The 19,163-nt window shown below is 43.9% G+C and overlaps 1 protein-coding gene across 2 annotated transcripts in view; it reads left to right on the top strand.

Moving 5' to 3' along the window:
* DNMBP (dynamin binding protein) overlaps positions 1-19,163 on the top strand; it is a 95,649-nt gene that overhangs the window by 32,783 nt on the left and 43,703 nt on the right. The window contains exon 6 of one of the 2 annotated variants that reach the window (XM_008144174.3): positions 3,060-5,030. In XM_008144174.3, coding sequence (XP_008142396.2) covers positions 3,060-5,030 — 1,971 coding nt within the window. Of the gene's footprint in view, positions 1-3,059; positions 5,031-16,322; positions 17,464-19,163 lie in introns of those variants that run through there. The other variant, XM_028149197.2, reaches the window with a different exon arrangement.

Here is a 19,163-nt window from a genome sequence, read left to right as displayed (position 1 = left end):
CAATAAAAAATAAACTGAACAACTTATTTACAAATATTTATCAGTCAAATCTGTCATGTGAGATATCAGGATTAAGGTTCTGATATAGCTCATATGTAAACGTAAGTAAATATATGGTTGATCTGCATAAAGCACATAGTGCCCAGGGCATTAGGATTCAATGAGGTATCTAATACTCAGAGTCAGGTTACTTGTATTCAGATTCTAAGAGGACTTGCATTCATTCTTATTTATTCCTAATGCAGTTCTTGTTTAAATAAAACAACCTAACCAGAAGAAACAAGCAGTGTGGCCTCTGGGATTAATTGTGTATGAGTGAAAGGCTCAGGCTAAGAGTCACCACACTTCTTATTTTTCAGTTCTCGAAATCTGGCCACGGTACTCCAGGAGTTCCTCATATTGGTGTCTCAGAAGTCTAGAAATGACCACTCGGTAGCCTCCATTCCTAAGGGATCACCTAGGATGCCAGAGGAATAGCTGCATGGCTCAGATGAAAATGAGAGACTCATGCAAAAAATTCAGTAAACAGGATTATAAAATAAGGGTGTTGAATAATAAGCTCTAAAGTGCTTTTCAGGTCGCTAAATGGTGATTTTTAAAAAATCACCTTTATTATATAGAAATAACCAACAGAATGACAGTCTATATCTATAAAGCCTAAGCGATGTTAGGACTGGTCGACCGAATGACCAGTTGACTGGTCACTATGATGCACACTGACCACCAGGGGGCGGACGCTCAATACAGGAGCTGCCCCTGGTGGTCAGTGCGCTCCCACAGCCAACCTCCCGCGGCCCCTCCCCCCACGGCCGGCCGGCCGGCCAACCTCCTGAGGTCCCTTCCCCCGGCCAGCTGGCCCTGATCAGCCCCGATCGCTGGCCAGGCTGAGGGACCCCACCTGTGCATGAATTCGTGCACCGGGCCTCTAGTCGGGTAATAAAGCTTAGTAAGATCGTCACCCAGCTGAAAATAGGAAAACAAGGCTTATTATAAGAGTTTCATGGAGATCTGGCAAAACAAGGAAAAATATTATAATTCTACAGCTTTAAGAAGTCCAGTTCATTTCAAAGCCAGTAGAGTAGGAGGTATGGCATGCTTTTATTCTTCTTATTCACCAACAGGCCTATTCACCAAAAGGCCTATTGTGTGTGAACAGTAGCCGTCTCCAGTGAGCTCCCTTGTGGTACTGATGGAATGGCCTTAGAGCTGGTGAGGGGAAATCACTTGTAGTTATCTGGACCACAAGCTCTGACCAATGGGTATTGAATCATAAATTAAAGGAATATAGAAATATAGGACCAAGACCTTATTTCTCAGGAATACAGTATCAAATCAGTGAAAATGTATTGGGTGCCTACCACTAAGTGCAAAATTTTACATTAGGGGCTGTGTAGTATATAAAAATACAAGTGTCAAAATTGGTAATATGGATCATTTACTATGATCATTTATGTAAGATGAATGTGGGCTACTAGTTTCTTTAAAGTGGCCTGTTAAGGCTTCAGATGAAGAGGCTTGTATAGGAGACAAGGAGAGTCCCTTCGTGTGAAATAGGGTCTTATAGGTGACATATATTGGATAGCTGGGGGTGGGAGCAGGGGATATTATGACTGGATATGAATGCCAAGTTACATGGAGGTGAAAACATGTAGCTTAGTAACTAAACCTTTTTGGAGAGTATCCAGAGCAAACTTATTTTTTATATATTTCAGGTAGTAAGAATAGGATTATTAGAGAAGAAGCCTTTGACAGAAGGAAGGAGCCTTCATGCTTCGGGGTAAATGTTTGAGCAGGGGAAGGATATGATACAATTGATATAGTTATAATCTTAGGCATGAATCACTTGGTAGACTGGAAGAGACAGTGTCTAAGGTCAAGGTTTATAAGAGTGAGATAATGTGAGTTGGACTAAGATGGAAGCAAAGCGCAAGTAATGAATGGAATAAATATTCTGAAAGAAGAAATTAGAGGAAAAAAGGAGGTTGGCAGCATGGAGCTCATTTTGGAGGGAAGGTATAATTCATTTATTTGATAGTTAGAATTAAAGAATCACTAGCAAATGGACAACAAGAGCTTTGCTTATGTTGGTCTATTGATATTTTACCATATTAGCTATAAAAACTGAGAAATTTTTTAAATATTTATTCATTTTTTAAAAGCCATGACATACTAACATAAATAGTATATTTTTAGCAAAAATAACTAGTTTTCTAAGCAATGAACATTTGATTCTTACAACGTTGTTTTATATTTTTGCAGATCTCTTTAATATTTAATTTAATAAAAGAAAGCTGGATTCTCATATTTGTATCTGTTTTCATTCTGCAATATGTTGTTTTGAGTGAAGTATATGAAGGCAATATGATAGTTTTGACCTTCTCAGGACCTCTGAAAGGAACTTGGGGACCCCTTGCCCCAGATCCCATGGACCACACTTTGAAAATCACTGCTTTACAGGAGTTTTCAGTATATTGTCATTAAATTGTCAAAATTCACTAAGTTGTCAAAAGTGTTCATTGCTTAAAACTCTTGGTGTATATTTCCTTGAATTCGGTAAATGTTTAAAATGATGGTTTACAGAATTAGTTATAGTAATGCTAGAGGCCCGGTGCACAACATTTGTGCACTGGTGGGGAGAGGGGTTCCTCAGCCCGGCCTGTGCCCTCTCACAGTCTGGGACCCCTCGGGGGATGTCCACCTACCAGCTTAGGCCTGATCCCCCCTGGCAGTCAGACATCCCTCTCGAAGTCTGGGGCTCTCGCAATCCAGGACTCCTCGCTCCTTACTGTCGGCCTGCAGCGGAGGTGGGAGAGGCTCCTGCCACCGCCTCTGGGCTCGCCAGCCGTGAGCCCAGTTTCTGGTTGATCGGTGCTCCCCCTGTAGGAGCACACTGACCACCAGGGGACAGCTCCTTAGGTGAACATCTGCCCCCTGGTGGTCAGTGTGCGTCATAGCGACTGGTCGTTCCGCCATTCGGTCGATTTGCATATTAGGGTTTTATTATATAGGATTCTTCTGGGTTGATGACTGGGACCATTATCTTTGCTTCTCTTTTTTAGGTGACCTCGTGATTCTCGATGGCGCTCCCACTGCCGGCTGGCTGCAAGGCCGAAGCTGCTGGGGTGCCCGGGGCTTCTTCCCGTCCTCGTGTGTTCGGGAGCTCTGCCTGTCCTCGCGAAGCCGGCAGTGGCACTCGCAGAGTGCCCTGCTGCAGATTCCCGACTACTCAATGGGACAAGCCCGGGCGCTGATGGGGCTCTCTGCCCAGCTGGATGAGGAGCTGGACTTCAGAGAAGGGGATGTGATTACCATCATCGGAGTTCCCGAACCAGGCTGGTTTGAAGGGGAACTAGAGGGTCGAAGAGGCATTTTCCCCGAAGGTTTTGTAGAACTTTTGGGGCCCCTGAGGACTGTGGATGAGTCGGTGAGGTCTGGAAATCACGATGACTGCATGGAAAATGGTGAAGTAGGTACCCCTACAGAAGAGGAGAGAGGGCCGGAAGAGGAGGACGAGCAGCCAGGGACCTACGGAATCGCCCTGTACAGGTTCCAAGCCCTGGAGCCGAATGAGTTGGATTTTGAGGTAGGCGATAAGATCCGAATTCTGGGGACCCTGGAAGATGGCTGGCTGGAAGGATCACTGAAGGGCAGGACAGGCGTCTTTCCTTACCGGTTTGTGAATTTATGTCCTAAAACAAAGGTGGAGGAAGCTGTGGTCCTGCCACAGGAAAGCAGCCTTCCCAGGGTCCCTGAAACGCCTTTGGGTTGCTCAGAGAACTCCTTCGTACTGGGAGAGAAAGGACATGAATCTCATGAGTATGAAGAAGAGAAGTCCAACTGTATTATTTCTGAAACATCTGCTTCTCCCCCAGGTCATCTGACCTCTGAATATGAACTAAACAAAATCTCTCATTGGGACGAGGGCACCTCGAGGGGGCCGCCGAGAAGCCCAGGCCCAGGGCATGAACAGCCACTTGCCAGAGACTCTGCCACAAAGGATTCTTCAGAGGTAGTCAATGGTGTCTCCTCCCAACCTCATGTACCTTTTCACCCCCAACTGCAGAAAAACCAGTATTATTCTCGAGCAGGAGGGAGCCATCCAAGCTCAGGGCAGTTCTCTGACCCTTTTCCTCTAGAAGCAAGGACTAGAGACTATTCCAGCCTCCCTTCCAGAAAAACATCCTCCCAGGCGAAGAAGCTAGCGTCTGCTTTTCATGAAGGCTCCTCTCTTTCCGCCTCCAGGGGGGTCAGGCCTCGCCAGCTGAGCCCTCAACTCCAGGGCCAGGCAGGGTGTCCCCAAAAGGACCACACACCCGAAGGAAAACACGCTGCCCGCTTTTGTTCCGAGATGAAGCCTGGTCTGCGAGCCGTGGGGCCCGCTGTGGAAGCACTGGCCCTTCCCCAGGGAGACGGCCACGTTGACCTGGATTCGAAGCTGACACAACAGCTGATAGAGTTTGAGCAGAGCCTGTCGGGGTCTGGCTCTGAACCAGATAAAATTTTGCGCCACTTTTCAATCATGGACTTTAGCTCCGAGAAGGATATTGTCCGAGGTTCCTCAAAGCGAATGACCCAGCAGGAGCTGCCTGGGAGGAGAAAGGCCCTAAGGCCACCGCCACCCCGTCCAGCGTCCACTCCTCCCCATTTGCCCGTGGACCAGAGCCTGAAACCCGAGCCGCCCTTGGCAGTGCGGCCCTCTCGCCCAGCTCCCCTGCCTCCCTCAGCACAGCAGAAAATGAATGCGGCACCCCCCAAACTCCTCACCTGTAACCGCCCTACCTGCGGGACCCTAGGAAAGGAGGCCCCTGAGAATATGGAAAAGACCTTGGACCAAACTTCCCAGTGTCCGTTAGTTCTGGTGAGAATCCAGGAAATGGAACAGCACTTGGATATGTATAGCAGGGCTCACGAAGAGCTCAACTTAATGCTGGAGAAGCAAGAGGAATCCTTAAGGGCAGAGACCCTGGAGAATCTTGCATTCTACGAGAGCAACATTGAAAATTTGAATATGGAACTCCAGCAACTTAGAGGTAAGTGATGAAGAAATAATATATACTTATTTCTTGACACCCGTAAGTCCAAGTAGTAGCCTACCCATATTTTTTAGGGATATGTTACCACCTTGGATTGACAAAGAATGACTTGCTTTTTCATTACCTAATTTCTTCTCGCACCACAATTAGACTGCTCTGTCTTGATGTATCCTATGACCATTGTGGCCCCCTGACTTTATTTGCAGCTCAGTGACATTTATACCTCCTATACTGCTGTGACATCCATAGCAGTCATGTAGATGGGAAGTCCCCAAATATAGCTTTCTTTAACCTGGCCCTACTAAAGGACTGAAGATGTCTAGGCTAAGACTCATGAGAAAACTGCATCTTGTATCTTTGTGGCCTATAGACTAAGATTTCAACAATAATAATAATAACTAACATTTATTAGCTTGTTAATAAGCATTTGTTAGCATTTACGTACACAGAGAATCTTCACAGCCACCCTGACGGTACCGGGGATAATCCTTCTGGCTACTTTATAGATGGTGTAACTACAAGTTGTAGAGATTAAGTCACTAGCCCAGGGAGCAAGGATTTGAGCCCATGGTTTTAACTACTCCAGTTTACTGCTTCCCACCTTGCACATTCAGAAGTTTAAATGCTGCCGAAACCGGTTTGGCTCAGTGGATAGAGCGTCGGCCTGCGGACTCAAGGGTCCCGGGTTCGATTCCGGTCAAGGCATGTACCTTGGTTGCGGGCACATCTCCAGTAGGGGGTGTGCAAGAGGCAGCTGATCGATGTTCCTCTCTCATCGATGTTTCTGGCTCTCTATCCCTCTCTCTTCCTCTCTGTAAAAAATCAATAAAATATAAAAAAAAAAAAATGCTGTTCCTTAATTTGGGGGTGACCAACACCTGGAGATTTCATTCATGTTCACCAGGAGAAATAATTTGCAAAGTAGGAAGAGTAAGAGAGTGAGACACGGGCAGTTGTTCTAAGACCCAAGGAGAACCTGACCTCAGGGCACTTTGGCATGTGCCCCACGGATCAGCACCTGCACGTCATCAGCAAAGTGAATAATAAAAGTATTCTGTGGGTCTAGACATTGCAGGATACTAATAAGAGATAGAAGCAGGAGAATGGTGACCCAGAGAGACGGGGCCAAGATGGCAGACCAAGTACACATACCTACTCCCTTGTCCTTTAGATTTCTAAAAGTGAATGAAAAAACATAATTAAAAATCCCAAGAAGAGTATTATCAGAAGGCTGGAAATCGAGTGATTTTCTGAAAGGATTCTTGGGTAAGAATTTAAAAAAAAGAAAAAAGAGAACACTTCTACATGTCATTAAAATATATAATCTTGTCACAATATTTTGGTTCATAATAATAATAAACTGCATTTATTTTATATATATTTCTCATCTATATACAGATATAAAAATCTCTAAAACTTTAGTACAATCCTAAACTAACACAGGAAAATTATTGTTGATTATTAAGGTCACTACTATTATCATTTAAGAACATGTAAATAAAGAGTTTTTAAAAATACAGGATAATTTATCATTTTAGGAATTACCAGGAATTCCAATTTTTGTTCATGAACCCCAAAGATTACTATCCTTGCGGAATTTATTTTATTTTTTAAAATATATTTTTATTGATTTTAGAGAGCAAGGGAGAGGGAGAGAGAGATGGAAACATCAGTGATGACAGAGAATCATTGATCGGCTGCCTCCTGCACGTCCCCTTCTGGGGATCGAGCCTGCAACCCAGGCATATGCCCTTGACTGGAATAAAACTCGTGACCCTTCAGTCTGCTCTGTCCACTGAGCCATACTGGCTAGGGCTATCCTTGCAGAATTTAGAAACTGCTGACCAACAACTGAAAGAAACAAGTGCCAATTCTCTCTCTGGAATGAGGTGCCTTCCTCTCAGGTCTTAAAGTTTTCCAAACACTTGGACTAGCACACAGTAAAAGACAGACACACAGGGAGTCTAGACCACACTAATGAGAACCAGGTGGCATCACAAACAGTCCCACTAAGACTTAATATCATACACAGACTATATATTACCTTATGTAAAGAAAAGAAAAAACTGTCCTAGCTGGTTTGGGTCAGTGGCTAGAGCGTCGGACTATGGACTGAAAGGTCCCGGGTTCGATTCTGGTCAAGGGCACACGCCTGGGTTGCGGGCTCGTTCCCCAGTAGGGGGCGTGCAGGAGGCAGCCAGTCAATGATTCTTTCTCATCATTGATGTTTCCATCTCTCTCTCCCTCTCCCTTCCTCCCTGAAATAAATAAAAATATATATATTAAAAGAAAAGAAAAGAAAAAAACAAGCTGAAAGGTATCTGCAGCAAACAGGAAACTATAAAAAGTAACATATCAGATTTGAAAATATAAAATAAAACTTCTAGGAAATGAATCCTCATGACTTCATATTTATTCCATAGTCTTTAGAAGGAGCAATATGAACAAAGGTGTAAGTGCTATATAGATTTAGGTGTGAACTATTACGAAAATCTGTATATCACGCCATACTTAAATTAATTCATTCAATGTATTTATTTCCTGTCGATCTAACTAGATTCATACTTATACTTAAGTCTTTAAATTAGAAGTGCTTCTTAATAATATTTTCTTCTAATTCTCAAACTCCTATTTAATGCCTACCATGTGATAAGCATAGTAAGGTATTTGCCCATACATTTTCTTATTTGAAGGAGGAGGAGGAGAAGCAGAAATAGCTACAATAAAGAACTTCATTTTGGGTCTGGCACAGAACTGGACTATTTTGCTACCCAGTAACTTTGTCTCACTGACGTTTCTGCTCTGACAGTCCCCAGCCCCCTGGTAGTCCAAGTTCAAAGTTAACAATAAAGGTAGGAAATCTTTTAAAGCTCTGGAGGTAGAACAAGCAACTTCAATTCAATTTCATCCAGTTAAACTAAATTCAATTCATCAAGTATTTAATGAGTCTACTGCCTGCAGAACACTATGCCGAGTGTGTGGGAAATGACACACTGACTAATACACAGTATCTGTCTCCTCAGTAGGCTTAACATTTTCATTGAGAGGCACAGAAACACTAAAAATAATACCAACCAGAATTAAGTAAATATTGTACCAAAAATTCTTTAAATCTTAGGCCTTAAATGTCACGATTAGAGATTGTACGAGACTGGATTCAGAGAATAAAGCCTGGTGTTTAAACTGATTAATTTCCTCCTCTTTCAAGGGACTAATTTTATTGTTGGATACGTTTTTTATGAAAAAAAGAAAAAGACGACCTTAAGAGGCTCTGTCAGTGATTGCAAGAAATAAGTAATTTAATCATATTAGCAATTGATATAAAAAAGAAAATCAAGTCAACATTAATACACTGAATGCAGTATTTAGTGGATTCAAATAAAGAAAAGTCTTTCTGATTAAGACTCTACCCATCTACTGTAGATCTTTTACAGTATTAATCTTTTAGAATTAAAAAACACATAGTAAGAACACTGACCGAATATTAAATTAGTTCTGAAAAGATCAGTTGAATAAAGAAGAATACCAATTTCATCACTTAGTACCAGTCCATTAATCCACATATCCATTGAAAAACACTGCATGGTATTTTTAAGGCTAGAAGACATAACATTTCTGTGAAACACTATTAATTCTCCAAAGTATCGTTATTGAGAAATTCTTGCTGGCTGGAATGTGGGAGACTTTTGTTCTGCCACCTGTATGTTTAATGCAGGAATAGTTTAGAAGTATATCTCAAAACTTGTAGTTATGGAAGACAATGGAGAATCCTAGGGCTTGCCATGGCTTTGGGGATGTAGTGATGTGTCAGAACTGCCAATGTAAGGCCTTATTTTGCTTCTAAAACTTGACATTCTTTGACCATTGCTTATAAGATTTGTGCAAAATATACTCTGCACATAACCTTGTTAATATTTACCTTATTTGCAAGAATGACTCACTGTTAGCACACACACATGTAACATAGCAACAGCTACAAGCAAAACAATCTGGTTAGATTTTGATTATTTTCTCTCCTAGGTACTCTTGTCCCAGTGAACCTTAATCTTTTACTCTGTATTGGTATTTTCTGCTCTTTCTTTCAACTTAACATCTGTGGATTCCTTCAAACTAGAAACATCTTTACACTAATTGTTAAGCTTTATTCTCACAGGAGTAATAGCATATTTTCTCTGGGTTTCCAGATTTCTCAGCTGATTCTTCTTAGGATTCAAAAAGACAAATTTCCCAAGAAGGAATTCCCACATGGAAACACTAGTCACTCTCAGTCCAGTTGCACCTTAAACTGACTTCAAGGCTTAAAGCACCTTGGATGACCAGGGACCCAGCTGTAATTTTGCAAGAGGGGGCTGGTCAATTCTGATTTACTCTCAGGAATCCCTTGGAATCTTAGCTTATTACATTAAAGGTCTCCTTCTAGACTCCTCCCCTTGCAACTCTGGCATTGAGTTTTGGGCCCCTTCTCCCCAGAGAGCCATTGAACCAAAAGTTCCATTTTCTGGGACTGGCAAGCACCCTGGGGCAATGCAGTTTCTGTGGTTTTGGCCTGTGCAGTACCATCTTGTCGATGTGTTGATAGTTTTAGGTTTGTTTGTTTTTATATTTCCTCTAATTTTTTAAGCTGTTTTTCTGTGAGAGGGTGGGTTCAAGTAACCTAAACTTCCTTTATTGGCAATAGAAAGCCCAGTATTAGTAGTTTCAGATGAGCCAGTGCTTGGCTCTGAGAATTATGAGTTTTAAATTTGGAATCATAATGTAGAGTCAGCGTAGACTATTAGGAGGCATTTCTGATTGTGTGTTGGGGAATGAAATGTCACATTGTTGGCTTCAGGATGGTACTGAATTCAACCACGCATTCATCCAGCAACTGTTCATTGAGTTTTTACCATGTGCCAGGCACTGTGCAGGGTATATACCACAGTAAGAAACATGGATGTGCCCTCTGCTCTCAAGGAGCTTCAGATCAAATGAATTGCTGATTAATTCATTAAGGCACATATCTAAAACATAATACCCTCAACTCTGATAAACAGGTTGCTTTCTGGAGCAGTGGAAACATTCCGGGTTAGTACACATACTCCGATTTCCCAGCACAAGTTACTTTGGGAAGCTCTGACTAGGACTACACACTGCACTAAGAGGATCTCATGGTAGCATATCACAGTTCTTTTCTGTCTGTGGGAGAGGTTCATCTGCCTGAATCTGATAAATGGAGTTGTGCATTCATTTCTTTACTCAGCAAACATTTCTTGAGTACATACTATGAGCCAGCCACTAGTTGTGCATTTATTAATAAAAAAAGGCACAGTCATAGTATCATTCATATTTGTATATCTTTGAAACGCTAGTGATCTTACTGATATTCTCCTCTACACTTGCTCACTATCTGTCTTGCTGCCTTTGAATCGTGTTAGTTACTTTTGGTGTGGGCCAGACCCCGTGGTTCCAAACGGTGGATGGTAAACTGTAGAGTGAGTCAGCCTCTTCGGCATCAGGAACCTGGCCCCTAAACTTCTCTCTTCCCTTTAAGGTAATGCCAAGAGGAAGGATGACCAGAGACTCTTGGGGTCATTTTTAATTTTAATTAAAATTAAATGTTGCAAAGCAAATCAGAATATGTTTTTCAGGAAATTAGCATTTTCAGCAAGATATTGGGTGGAACCTAAGGCCCATTAAAGAGAGCCATTAGATTAACAAGTTGGAGAATTACTGATATGGAACAATGACATCTTTACATTAAAGTGATACATAATATTCCAAACACATCTTTAAACTTCGAAAGTACGGTTTTTCTACGTACAGAAGCAAGTTGTTATTCTGAAGACTCCTTGGGATGCTTCGGGTATAAAAATCCTTTCTTGAATTAGTAAAAGATAATAGATTTAAATAGCCAAATAATTTTCTGATCTTTCAAAATAAAAGCTTATGTAAAAGGAATAACAACCTTTCTTTCTAGTTTGTCAATACATAAGAAAAAGCAAGCAAGTATCCTCGACTGTATAACATCTGGTTTGGGGTGTTGCCTCGGTAAAAATTAGCTCAGTTACTTCCAATGGACTTTATCTTGGTATAAAACAGCAATCATAGTCAGAAGCCTGACTGTTAGTAGACTGTTAATTCAGGACAGAAACTAGTTATGTGTTTTTTTTAGGATAGATGTTTTAATGTATGCCAAGAAGTGTAGCTTAGAATAGTTAGCTTAGTTATGATTAACCTGTGAATCACTATTCTTTGTAGTTTGTAGCGTGGCTTCAGAGCATTTTCTTACCCTCAGCTCCAGGCCCAGAGGTGGAGACCCTGGAAAAGATCCAGGGACTTAAGTATCGGTTTCAGGTTTCACTGGGGTTTTGCAGTGCCTAGGGAAAGGACCCGTCTCTTGCTAGCATGGGACCCCTCAGCCGCAAGCATTCATGCCACCAGGCCCATGTCTGAGCGTGCTGCCTCCTTCTACCAGATGTAGCGAGACCCAAAGACTAAAAACTCTGGGGCAGTCATTTAGTCAACAAATATTGTTACGCTCCTGCTATATTCCAGACAGTGTTCTGAAGTTACAGCAGCGATCTTTGCCCTTATGGGGAGAGAGAAACAAGAAGTAAAAATGTGTATGTATAGTATTAGAAGGCAAAATAATCTATGTAACCAGGGGAGACCTCACTGAAAAGTGACATTTTGGGGAAGATCTGAATGACTAGGGGAGCCAGCCAAGCCATTTTTTTGGGCGGGCAGTGTGTGTGTTTGTGTGTGTGTGGTAGTGGGGGCGGGAGGGGAGGGGATGGAGGGGAGCGGGGAAGGGATTGTTCCAGGCAGATGGGACAGGATAAGTGCAAGAGCATGTGTGGTGTTGGAGGAATAGCAAGGAGGCCAATTCAGCTAGAGCAAGGACATGGGCTTTGTAGCAAGCACACCATTCAGGTAAAACAAGAATCCTTGGGAAGGCTTGGAGCAGTGGAGTGATACGATCTGACTTACAACTTTACAGAGTTACTCTGGCTGCAGTGTTGCTAATAGACAGAGAGACCAGTTAGACAGAGAGACCAGGCTACTGCAGTGATCCAGGCAAGAGATGATGGCAGAGGAGAGATGATGAGAAGTGCTCAGCTCTAGGTCTGTTTTAAGTTAGAGTCAGTAGGGCTTGCTGGTGGATTAGACATGAGGTATCAGAGGGAAAAAAAGAGTCAAGAATGACCCTGAGGGCTGGTTGTCATGGCTTAGTGGTTGAGCGTCGACTTATGAACCAGGAGGTCGAGCTTCGATTCCTGGGCATATGCCCAGGTTGCAGGCTCGAGCCCAGTGTGGAGCTTGTGGAAGGCAGCCGATCAATGATTCTCTCTCACTGATGTTTCTGTCTCTCTCTCCTTCTCCCCTCCTCTCTGAAATCAATTATATATATATATACTGGAGGCCCAGTGCACGAAATTTGTGTACTGGGGGGTGGGGGTCCCTCAGCCTGGCCTGTGCCCTCTCGGAGTCCGGGACCCCTCGCTCCTTACCGCTCGCCTGCTCGCTGCTCCTTACCGTTCGGCTCGCTGCTCCTTAGCTCTGCCACGGAGGTGGGAGAGGCTCCCACCACTGCCACTGCGCTCGCCAGCCATGAGCCCGGCTTCTGGCTGAGTGGCGCTCCCCCTGTGGGAGCATACTGACCACCAGGGGGCAGCTCCTGTGTTGAATGTCTGCCCCCTGGTGGTCGGTGCGCAGCATAGTGACTGGTCATTATCGTTGTTCTGCCTTAACAGTTGCTTAGACTTTTATTATATACTAGAGGCCCGATGCATGAAATTCGTGCACGGAGGGAGGTTGTCCCTCAGCCCAGCCTGTACCCTCTCCAATCTGGGACCCCTGAAGGGCAGTCGGACATCCCTCTCACAATCCAAGACTGCTGGCTCCCAACTGCTTGCCTGCCTGCCTTCCTGATTGCCCCTAACCACTTCTGCCTGCCAGCCTGATCACCCCCTAACCACTCTGCTGCCAGCCTGTTTGCCCCCAACTTCCCTTCTCTGCCGGCCTGGTCACTCCTAACTGCCCTCTCCTGCAGGGTTGATCACCTCCAACTGCCCTCCCTTGCAGGCTTGGTCCCTCTCAACTGCCCTCCCTTGCAGGCAGGGTGCCTCCCAACTGCCCTCCCTTGCAGGCCGGGTGCCTCCCAACTGCCCTCTCCTGCTGGCCATCTTGTGGTGGCCATCTTGTGTCCACATGGGGGCAGGATCTTTGACCACATGGGGGCAGCTATATTGTGTGTTGCAGTGATGATCAATCTGCATATTACTCTTTTATTAGATAGGATAGAGGCCTGGTACAGGGGTGGGGGACAGCTGGTTTTCCCTGAAGGGCGTCCCGGATCAGGCAGGGGTTCCCTTGGGGTGTGGGGCGGCCTGAGCGAGGGGCCTGTGGTGATTTGCAGGCTGGCCACGTCCCCTGGCAACCCAAGCAGAGGCCCTGGTATCTGGAATTTATTTTCCTTCTACAATTGAAACTTTGTAGCCTGGAGTGGAGCCAAGCCTGGGGCTCCCTCCGAGGCCGAGGCCGGCAGCCATTTGTGTTGGGGTTATAATTGAAACTTTGTTGCCTTAAGTGGGCGAGCCCAGCCAGGGTGTGCGGAAAGCTTTGCTTCCCCTGTTGCCGGGGGCAACCCTGGCCTGCTCTCTCAAGCTCCATTCTGCTGCCATTTGTTTGAATTTGTTTACCTTCTATAATTGAAACTTTGTAGCTTGAGTGGAGGCTTAGGCCTGGCCAGGGCAGGCGGAAAGCTTGGCTTCCTCTGTTACCTAGGAAACATTGCTCTCTGTGGCTGTAGCCATCTTGGTTTGGGTTAATTTGCATACTCGCTCTGATTGGATGGTGGGCGTGACCTGTGGGCGTGGCTTGTGGGTGTGTCGGAGGTATGGTCAATTTGCATATTTGTCTATTATTAGATAGGACTAGAGGTTTGGTGAACCAAATAAAAATCTTTATTGGGTTTAGGCAATAGGTTTTAGATGATGAGTCTTTCTGTTACTGTGTAGGTCTAGGTACTCCTTGTGGTTGGGTGATGAGGAATCAAGAGAGGCAGGGGTGTGGCAGACTTGCCTCAGAAATAATGGTCCATTATAGAGTTTATTTGTTTACTTGGCTTGAGGGAAATTAAAGTTTTACTATATTTCGAGATAGTCTAGGGCAAGCATGTCAACCTTGCGGCCCACAGGCCACATGCCTCGTTTATTTGGCCCGTGTTAGCCTTTGAGTTTGAATATTCGGCCTAGGACCATGAAGTGAAAACAGATCTGGGTTCAAATTGTGGCCCTACCTCGTGTTAGATTTTATGATCTTGGGCAGGTTTTTCAAACTCCCAAAGATTCTTTATCTGAGGTAAAATAAGGATAATATGAGACCCTTTGTGCAGGGTAGTGAAGATCAAAGAAAATTCATGCCAACTTCCAAGCTCTAGCCCTGGCCTTAGCACATAACATGCACTCACAGCATGGAAGCTGTTGCTGCTACTGCTGTTGGTTTGAAAGGCGTAAGGGAACAGAACAAATGAACAAAAAGACTTTGAAAGAAAATCAGAAGATGTGACAATCTACAGGTTCGCTCAGTAACTGTTAGTAGAGAATCCAAAAGGTGTGACTAACAGCACAGTAGGTATTTGGGGAAAGTACAAGGAAGTTGTGAGGAACATGAACCCTAGATTTTTAAAACTGAAGGAATGAGGAGCATCATTGATGCCCCTGCTCACTTTACAGATGGGTGGCTGAGTCCCAGAGAGAATGAATGGTTTACCCAAGGGTAAACGTCTAATTATTGACAGAGCATATAACCCTGGTCTCCTCAGCATTCTTTATGTTATTTTACAAATAGGGATCAGATAAAAGTTCAAGGAATCCTTCCTAGACATGACCAGATAGCTACAAGAATAATCTCACCAACGACGACCGTCTCTTAGCGTGTTACTCTCCTACTCAGAAACCTTCCATGACTCTTCATTGTCCATGGAATGAAACAAATGGCATTCAGGTCCCTTGGGATCGATCGTAGCCTGCCTCTCCGTCCTTATCTCCTGTTACTTTTTCCACACACGGCCTTCAAACCGTTCCCCATTTCCTGGTTCTCCGTACGTAGAAAGTCTATGGAAATCACGCTTGTGATGGAATGCACTGTTCAAAGGCCACCACTTCCAGGAACCCTCTAGTTGGCCCATGAGGGACTCTGCTTTGTTGCCTTTGCCGTTGGTGTTTCTTACAGCACTTGTCACATTCAGTCTTACTTTATAGTGTGTTGCTCCTTCACTGTAAGAGGCGAGGACTAACTAGGTCATCTTTTTCTCTTCCGCACTGCCTCACGCATATTCGGTATCTCTCTAATGTTGATTAAAGTCAAATAGGTATTTTTGTACCCCACTTTCTGACTTCTCGTCTCATTCTTCATCCGGGTCATAAATATGTTGTATGAATTAGTTAGAAAAGAGATTTGGGAAATGTGTGCTTTCGATGCTTCTCTAGCATGACAAGTATCAAGGAACGTGTGAGCATACATAACTGTATTCTTCTGGCAAAGAGTTTCACCCTATAAAATTACCCAAACCACAGATCAGAGTAAAAGGGAGTGCTTGTTCTTCCTTCAGTGGGATGGCCAGTGTGTTGGCAGGCAGGAGCTTCAACAGCTTGTGATTTGAGTGTAAACTAACTGGTTGGTAACTTGAATCCCATAAAACAGAGCTCTCAAAGGAGGAAGGGTTCTGCCCCTAGTTAAAGGGAAGGGAGTCCCAGAGTTTCAGATGTCCCAGGATTAGAAAGCTGAACTGGGAGGACAGAGGTTGAGGTCCAGTTTGAGCTGCACGTGAAAGCATGTATTCATACCCCTGGTTGATTACTAAAGGATTAAAGAGGCAGATGAGACTGATATCTGACCTTACCTGGGGCTCTTAAAGGGGGCTGTTTCTCTTTCCCACTGCCTTTTCTGCAAAACCTTTAGAGCAGGAGAATGCTTCCAGTTCATAAAGCAGCCAAGCCAGTTTGACCAGCTTGAGGGAAACACCAAACAAGGCTGCCAACTCCAATCACATGAACACTAGTTACTAATTATCCCCTGGTCTCCGTGGGGAAAGATATAGCCGCTCACTGATTGGATCCCGAGGTTGAAATAACTCCACATGTCTCCGTGCTCCAACTGGAGCAGCAAGAAGAGTGACTCTTAAAGCTTTGGGAGACATTTTGAGAAGGACAGATACAGCCTTAGGCTACACACCTGTCCACGTTTCAGCCCAACCCAGGCCCATGGAAGAGAGAAGTGAAACTTGTGTCTTTAAGCACACTGAACATGTGTGAAACCCATGAGATTAGGAAAGAAAGAGAAACTGAGAAGAAAGGGCCCTGGGGCTCCAGCTGGGAGTACGAAGATTGCAGGAGTCTACAGAAAAGGGACCTTACGGTGCTGGATGGGCGTCACAGAGAAGATGACTTGGATTCCAGGGACCAGACCACCAGGCGGAATCGGCCCTACAGAAAAAGGCATTGTGGATATTGGGATTTTGAGCAGAGTGAAGCAAGCTCTATGGACTACGAGGAAGCAAAAGAAAATGGAAAGAACTATATGCACCACACAAGTGGAACTCGAGGTTGTGATGGTTATTGGAAATCAGAAAATGTAGATTATGGAAACCCGAGCCCTGGCACTGGAAGCCCAGACGTAACCTGGAAAGCTGGGGGACATGGGGGGACAAACGGCTACGTACATTGTAAGAATCTGGATTGTAATCCCAAGGACTCTAAAGAAACTGACCAATGGACTGGCCACAGGGGTTTGGAGGACTCTTTGGGGAATTCTGGTCAATCTCCAAACTGGTATAAGGACCACAGGAATTTTAATTATAACCTTGAGGATTGTAAAGAAACTAATATTTATTACAGAGACCTCAACGGTTTATATCATGTTCCTGGGAATTCTACGAATGCTCAGTCTGTGGATTTGAATGGTGTCAGTGAAGGTAAGGGATTTGTCAAATACTCTGAAGGGGACAGGAATGTTTATCAAAATGATAAAATCTATCCCAAAGCAAAGACTCATGCCCTGGATCAGAGTAATTTTGAGACAGAAAATAAAGACTATGATCCTTTATTTGAAAACTGCGAGTATGAACTTCGGAATTACAGGGGAACAGATCCTCTCCATCAGATGAAGGATTTGGAGTATAATGGCATTGACAGACCAGGAATGATGGCGTTTGGGAGCAGAAGGGTCACCCCGGATATCCTGTGGAATCAACGGACTAGGGGAAGCCAAGGAGAGCATCTCTGTGGCACCCCTCAGGGCTCCCCATTAGAGAATAACACCCAGCACTTAGAGGAAGAGAGAAAATTAAATGGCCCAGAAACTTGGAAAAGGAATAGTTGCTTCCGTCGCACAGCACCCAGCACTCTGAGGCGCTCAGAATTTGTGCAAAACAGGAAGAGAACCCAAGGTAAGAACGCAGTCTTTTTGGACGTATACAAAGCATGGAAATAGATAAAAAGGAGTGGTTATAGCAAGGACACTTGTGTGCTTAAGGAAACTGGGCTCCGAGAGTTCTTATTAAGTGTATCTTGAGTGGGAGCAACCTTCGAGATTTAATTCCTTTGGGAGGCACTTTTATTTATTTTTCTCTCTTTATTGATTAAGGTATTATATATGTGTCCTTATCCCCCCCATTGCCCCCTCACCGCTCCCCCTCCCCCCACTCATGCCCTCACCTCCCTGGTGTCTGTGTCCATTGGTTAGGCTTCTATGCATGCATACAAGTCCTTTGATTGATCTCTTCCCCTTACCCCGACCCTCCCCTTTAGAGCAAGAATTTATGTAATGCTATAGACATGTAACATGGCTTTAAATCAGACAGTGCTCTCATAGGAACTTTCCTTTACGCTACTTGATGTTGTCAGTTCATCCCTAACCCCAAATATCTTTCCATTCTTACTTTACGATTTTTGTCTCATGGGGATGGCAAATGCATTAACAGGCACCAAGCAAAAATTTACTTTTCTGGCATGTTCTTTCTCTGAATCTCTATACTTCTTTAGACATTGGTGGAAAAGACTTAACTTTGTTTTATAGATTATTCGTTCCTTGACATTCAGGAATCTTAAGTGAATGATGAGCACTAAAACTCCTGTGGAATTCAGACGATTATTTATATTCTTCTTTGCTTTGTACAAGTTAGGTATTCAAATTATTTCATCTCACTGAGCCTTAAACTTACAGATACTTAAGGTATCTGTAAAATGGGGGCATTAAGAGTCTTAGTATGTAGAGGTTATTTCTTTCTTGCCAGTTGGTCTTCTTTCTTCCAGTTCTCTGAAATGAACTATGTTGATTTTTATTTATTTTTGCTGTTGTTGGTTTTGCAATTACTGGACTCCCTGATAAACCTTTACTTTGATGATGTATGTTACCCTCATGCTAAGCAGACTTTCTGGCCAATTTGGGGTAGTCCTGGTAATGACCAGGGGGTAAGGGTTAGAGTCAGAAAATGTGAACCATCTGAAAAATCCATCTCATACCTTTCTCCTCAGTGGAGAGTTTCTCTTCTAAGTTTCCTGCAGGATAGGCTCACTGGTTAGACTGGTGGTAGGGGCCATCGAAGACTGAAAAGCTAGGCCCCTGGTGTGATCCTGGAACTGCCAGTGGTTTATCCCATGGTCTTCTAACATAGGCTTGACTTCACCTGAATTTCCAGGGCACCATTGTGGACAAAGCAGGCTCTCTGTCTTTATTTATACAGATAAAAGTGAAACCAAACCTGGCCTTAGTTGGGAGGCCAGGTATTTAGCCATTTTTTTCTAGGTGCATTTTTGCTCTGAAATGATAGGGATTGGAAGACTTCCAAATTACTTCCAGCTCAAAAGAAAGTCTGATTCTGTGATTCCTGGTGTTGGTTTCTGTGTCTTTCCCATTCCCTTCCCCCACAGCTGTTTCTTAGATGAACTTTGTTTCCCATCTTTAGTTCCTTATTGTATTAAGCCTCCTAACTGTAATCAAAGTATTTATTGTTTAACTTAGGAGTCAAGCCCTCCTCTCGAGTGTTGCAAAGTGGCCTATGACCTCTCCGAAACCAGTTCAGTTCCACCTCTATCATTTCTGTTCTTGAAATTGTCTCTCTTTATATTTGAGGACTTAACTTTTGAT

Source organism: Eptesicus fuscus, chromosome 17 (genome assembly GCF_027574615.1).
Source record: "Eptesicus fuscus isolate TK198812 chromosome 17, DD_ASM_mEF_20220401, whole genome shotgun sequence".
In the NCBI taxonomy this organism is placed as follows: domain Eukaryota; kingdom Metazoa; phylum Chordata; class Mammalia; order Chiroptera; family Vespertilionidae; genus Eptesicus; species Eptesicus fuscus.
The sequence above is the reverse complement of the archived record's forward strand: the minus strand, read 5'-3'. Positions and strand labels throughout refer to the sequence as shown.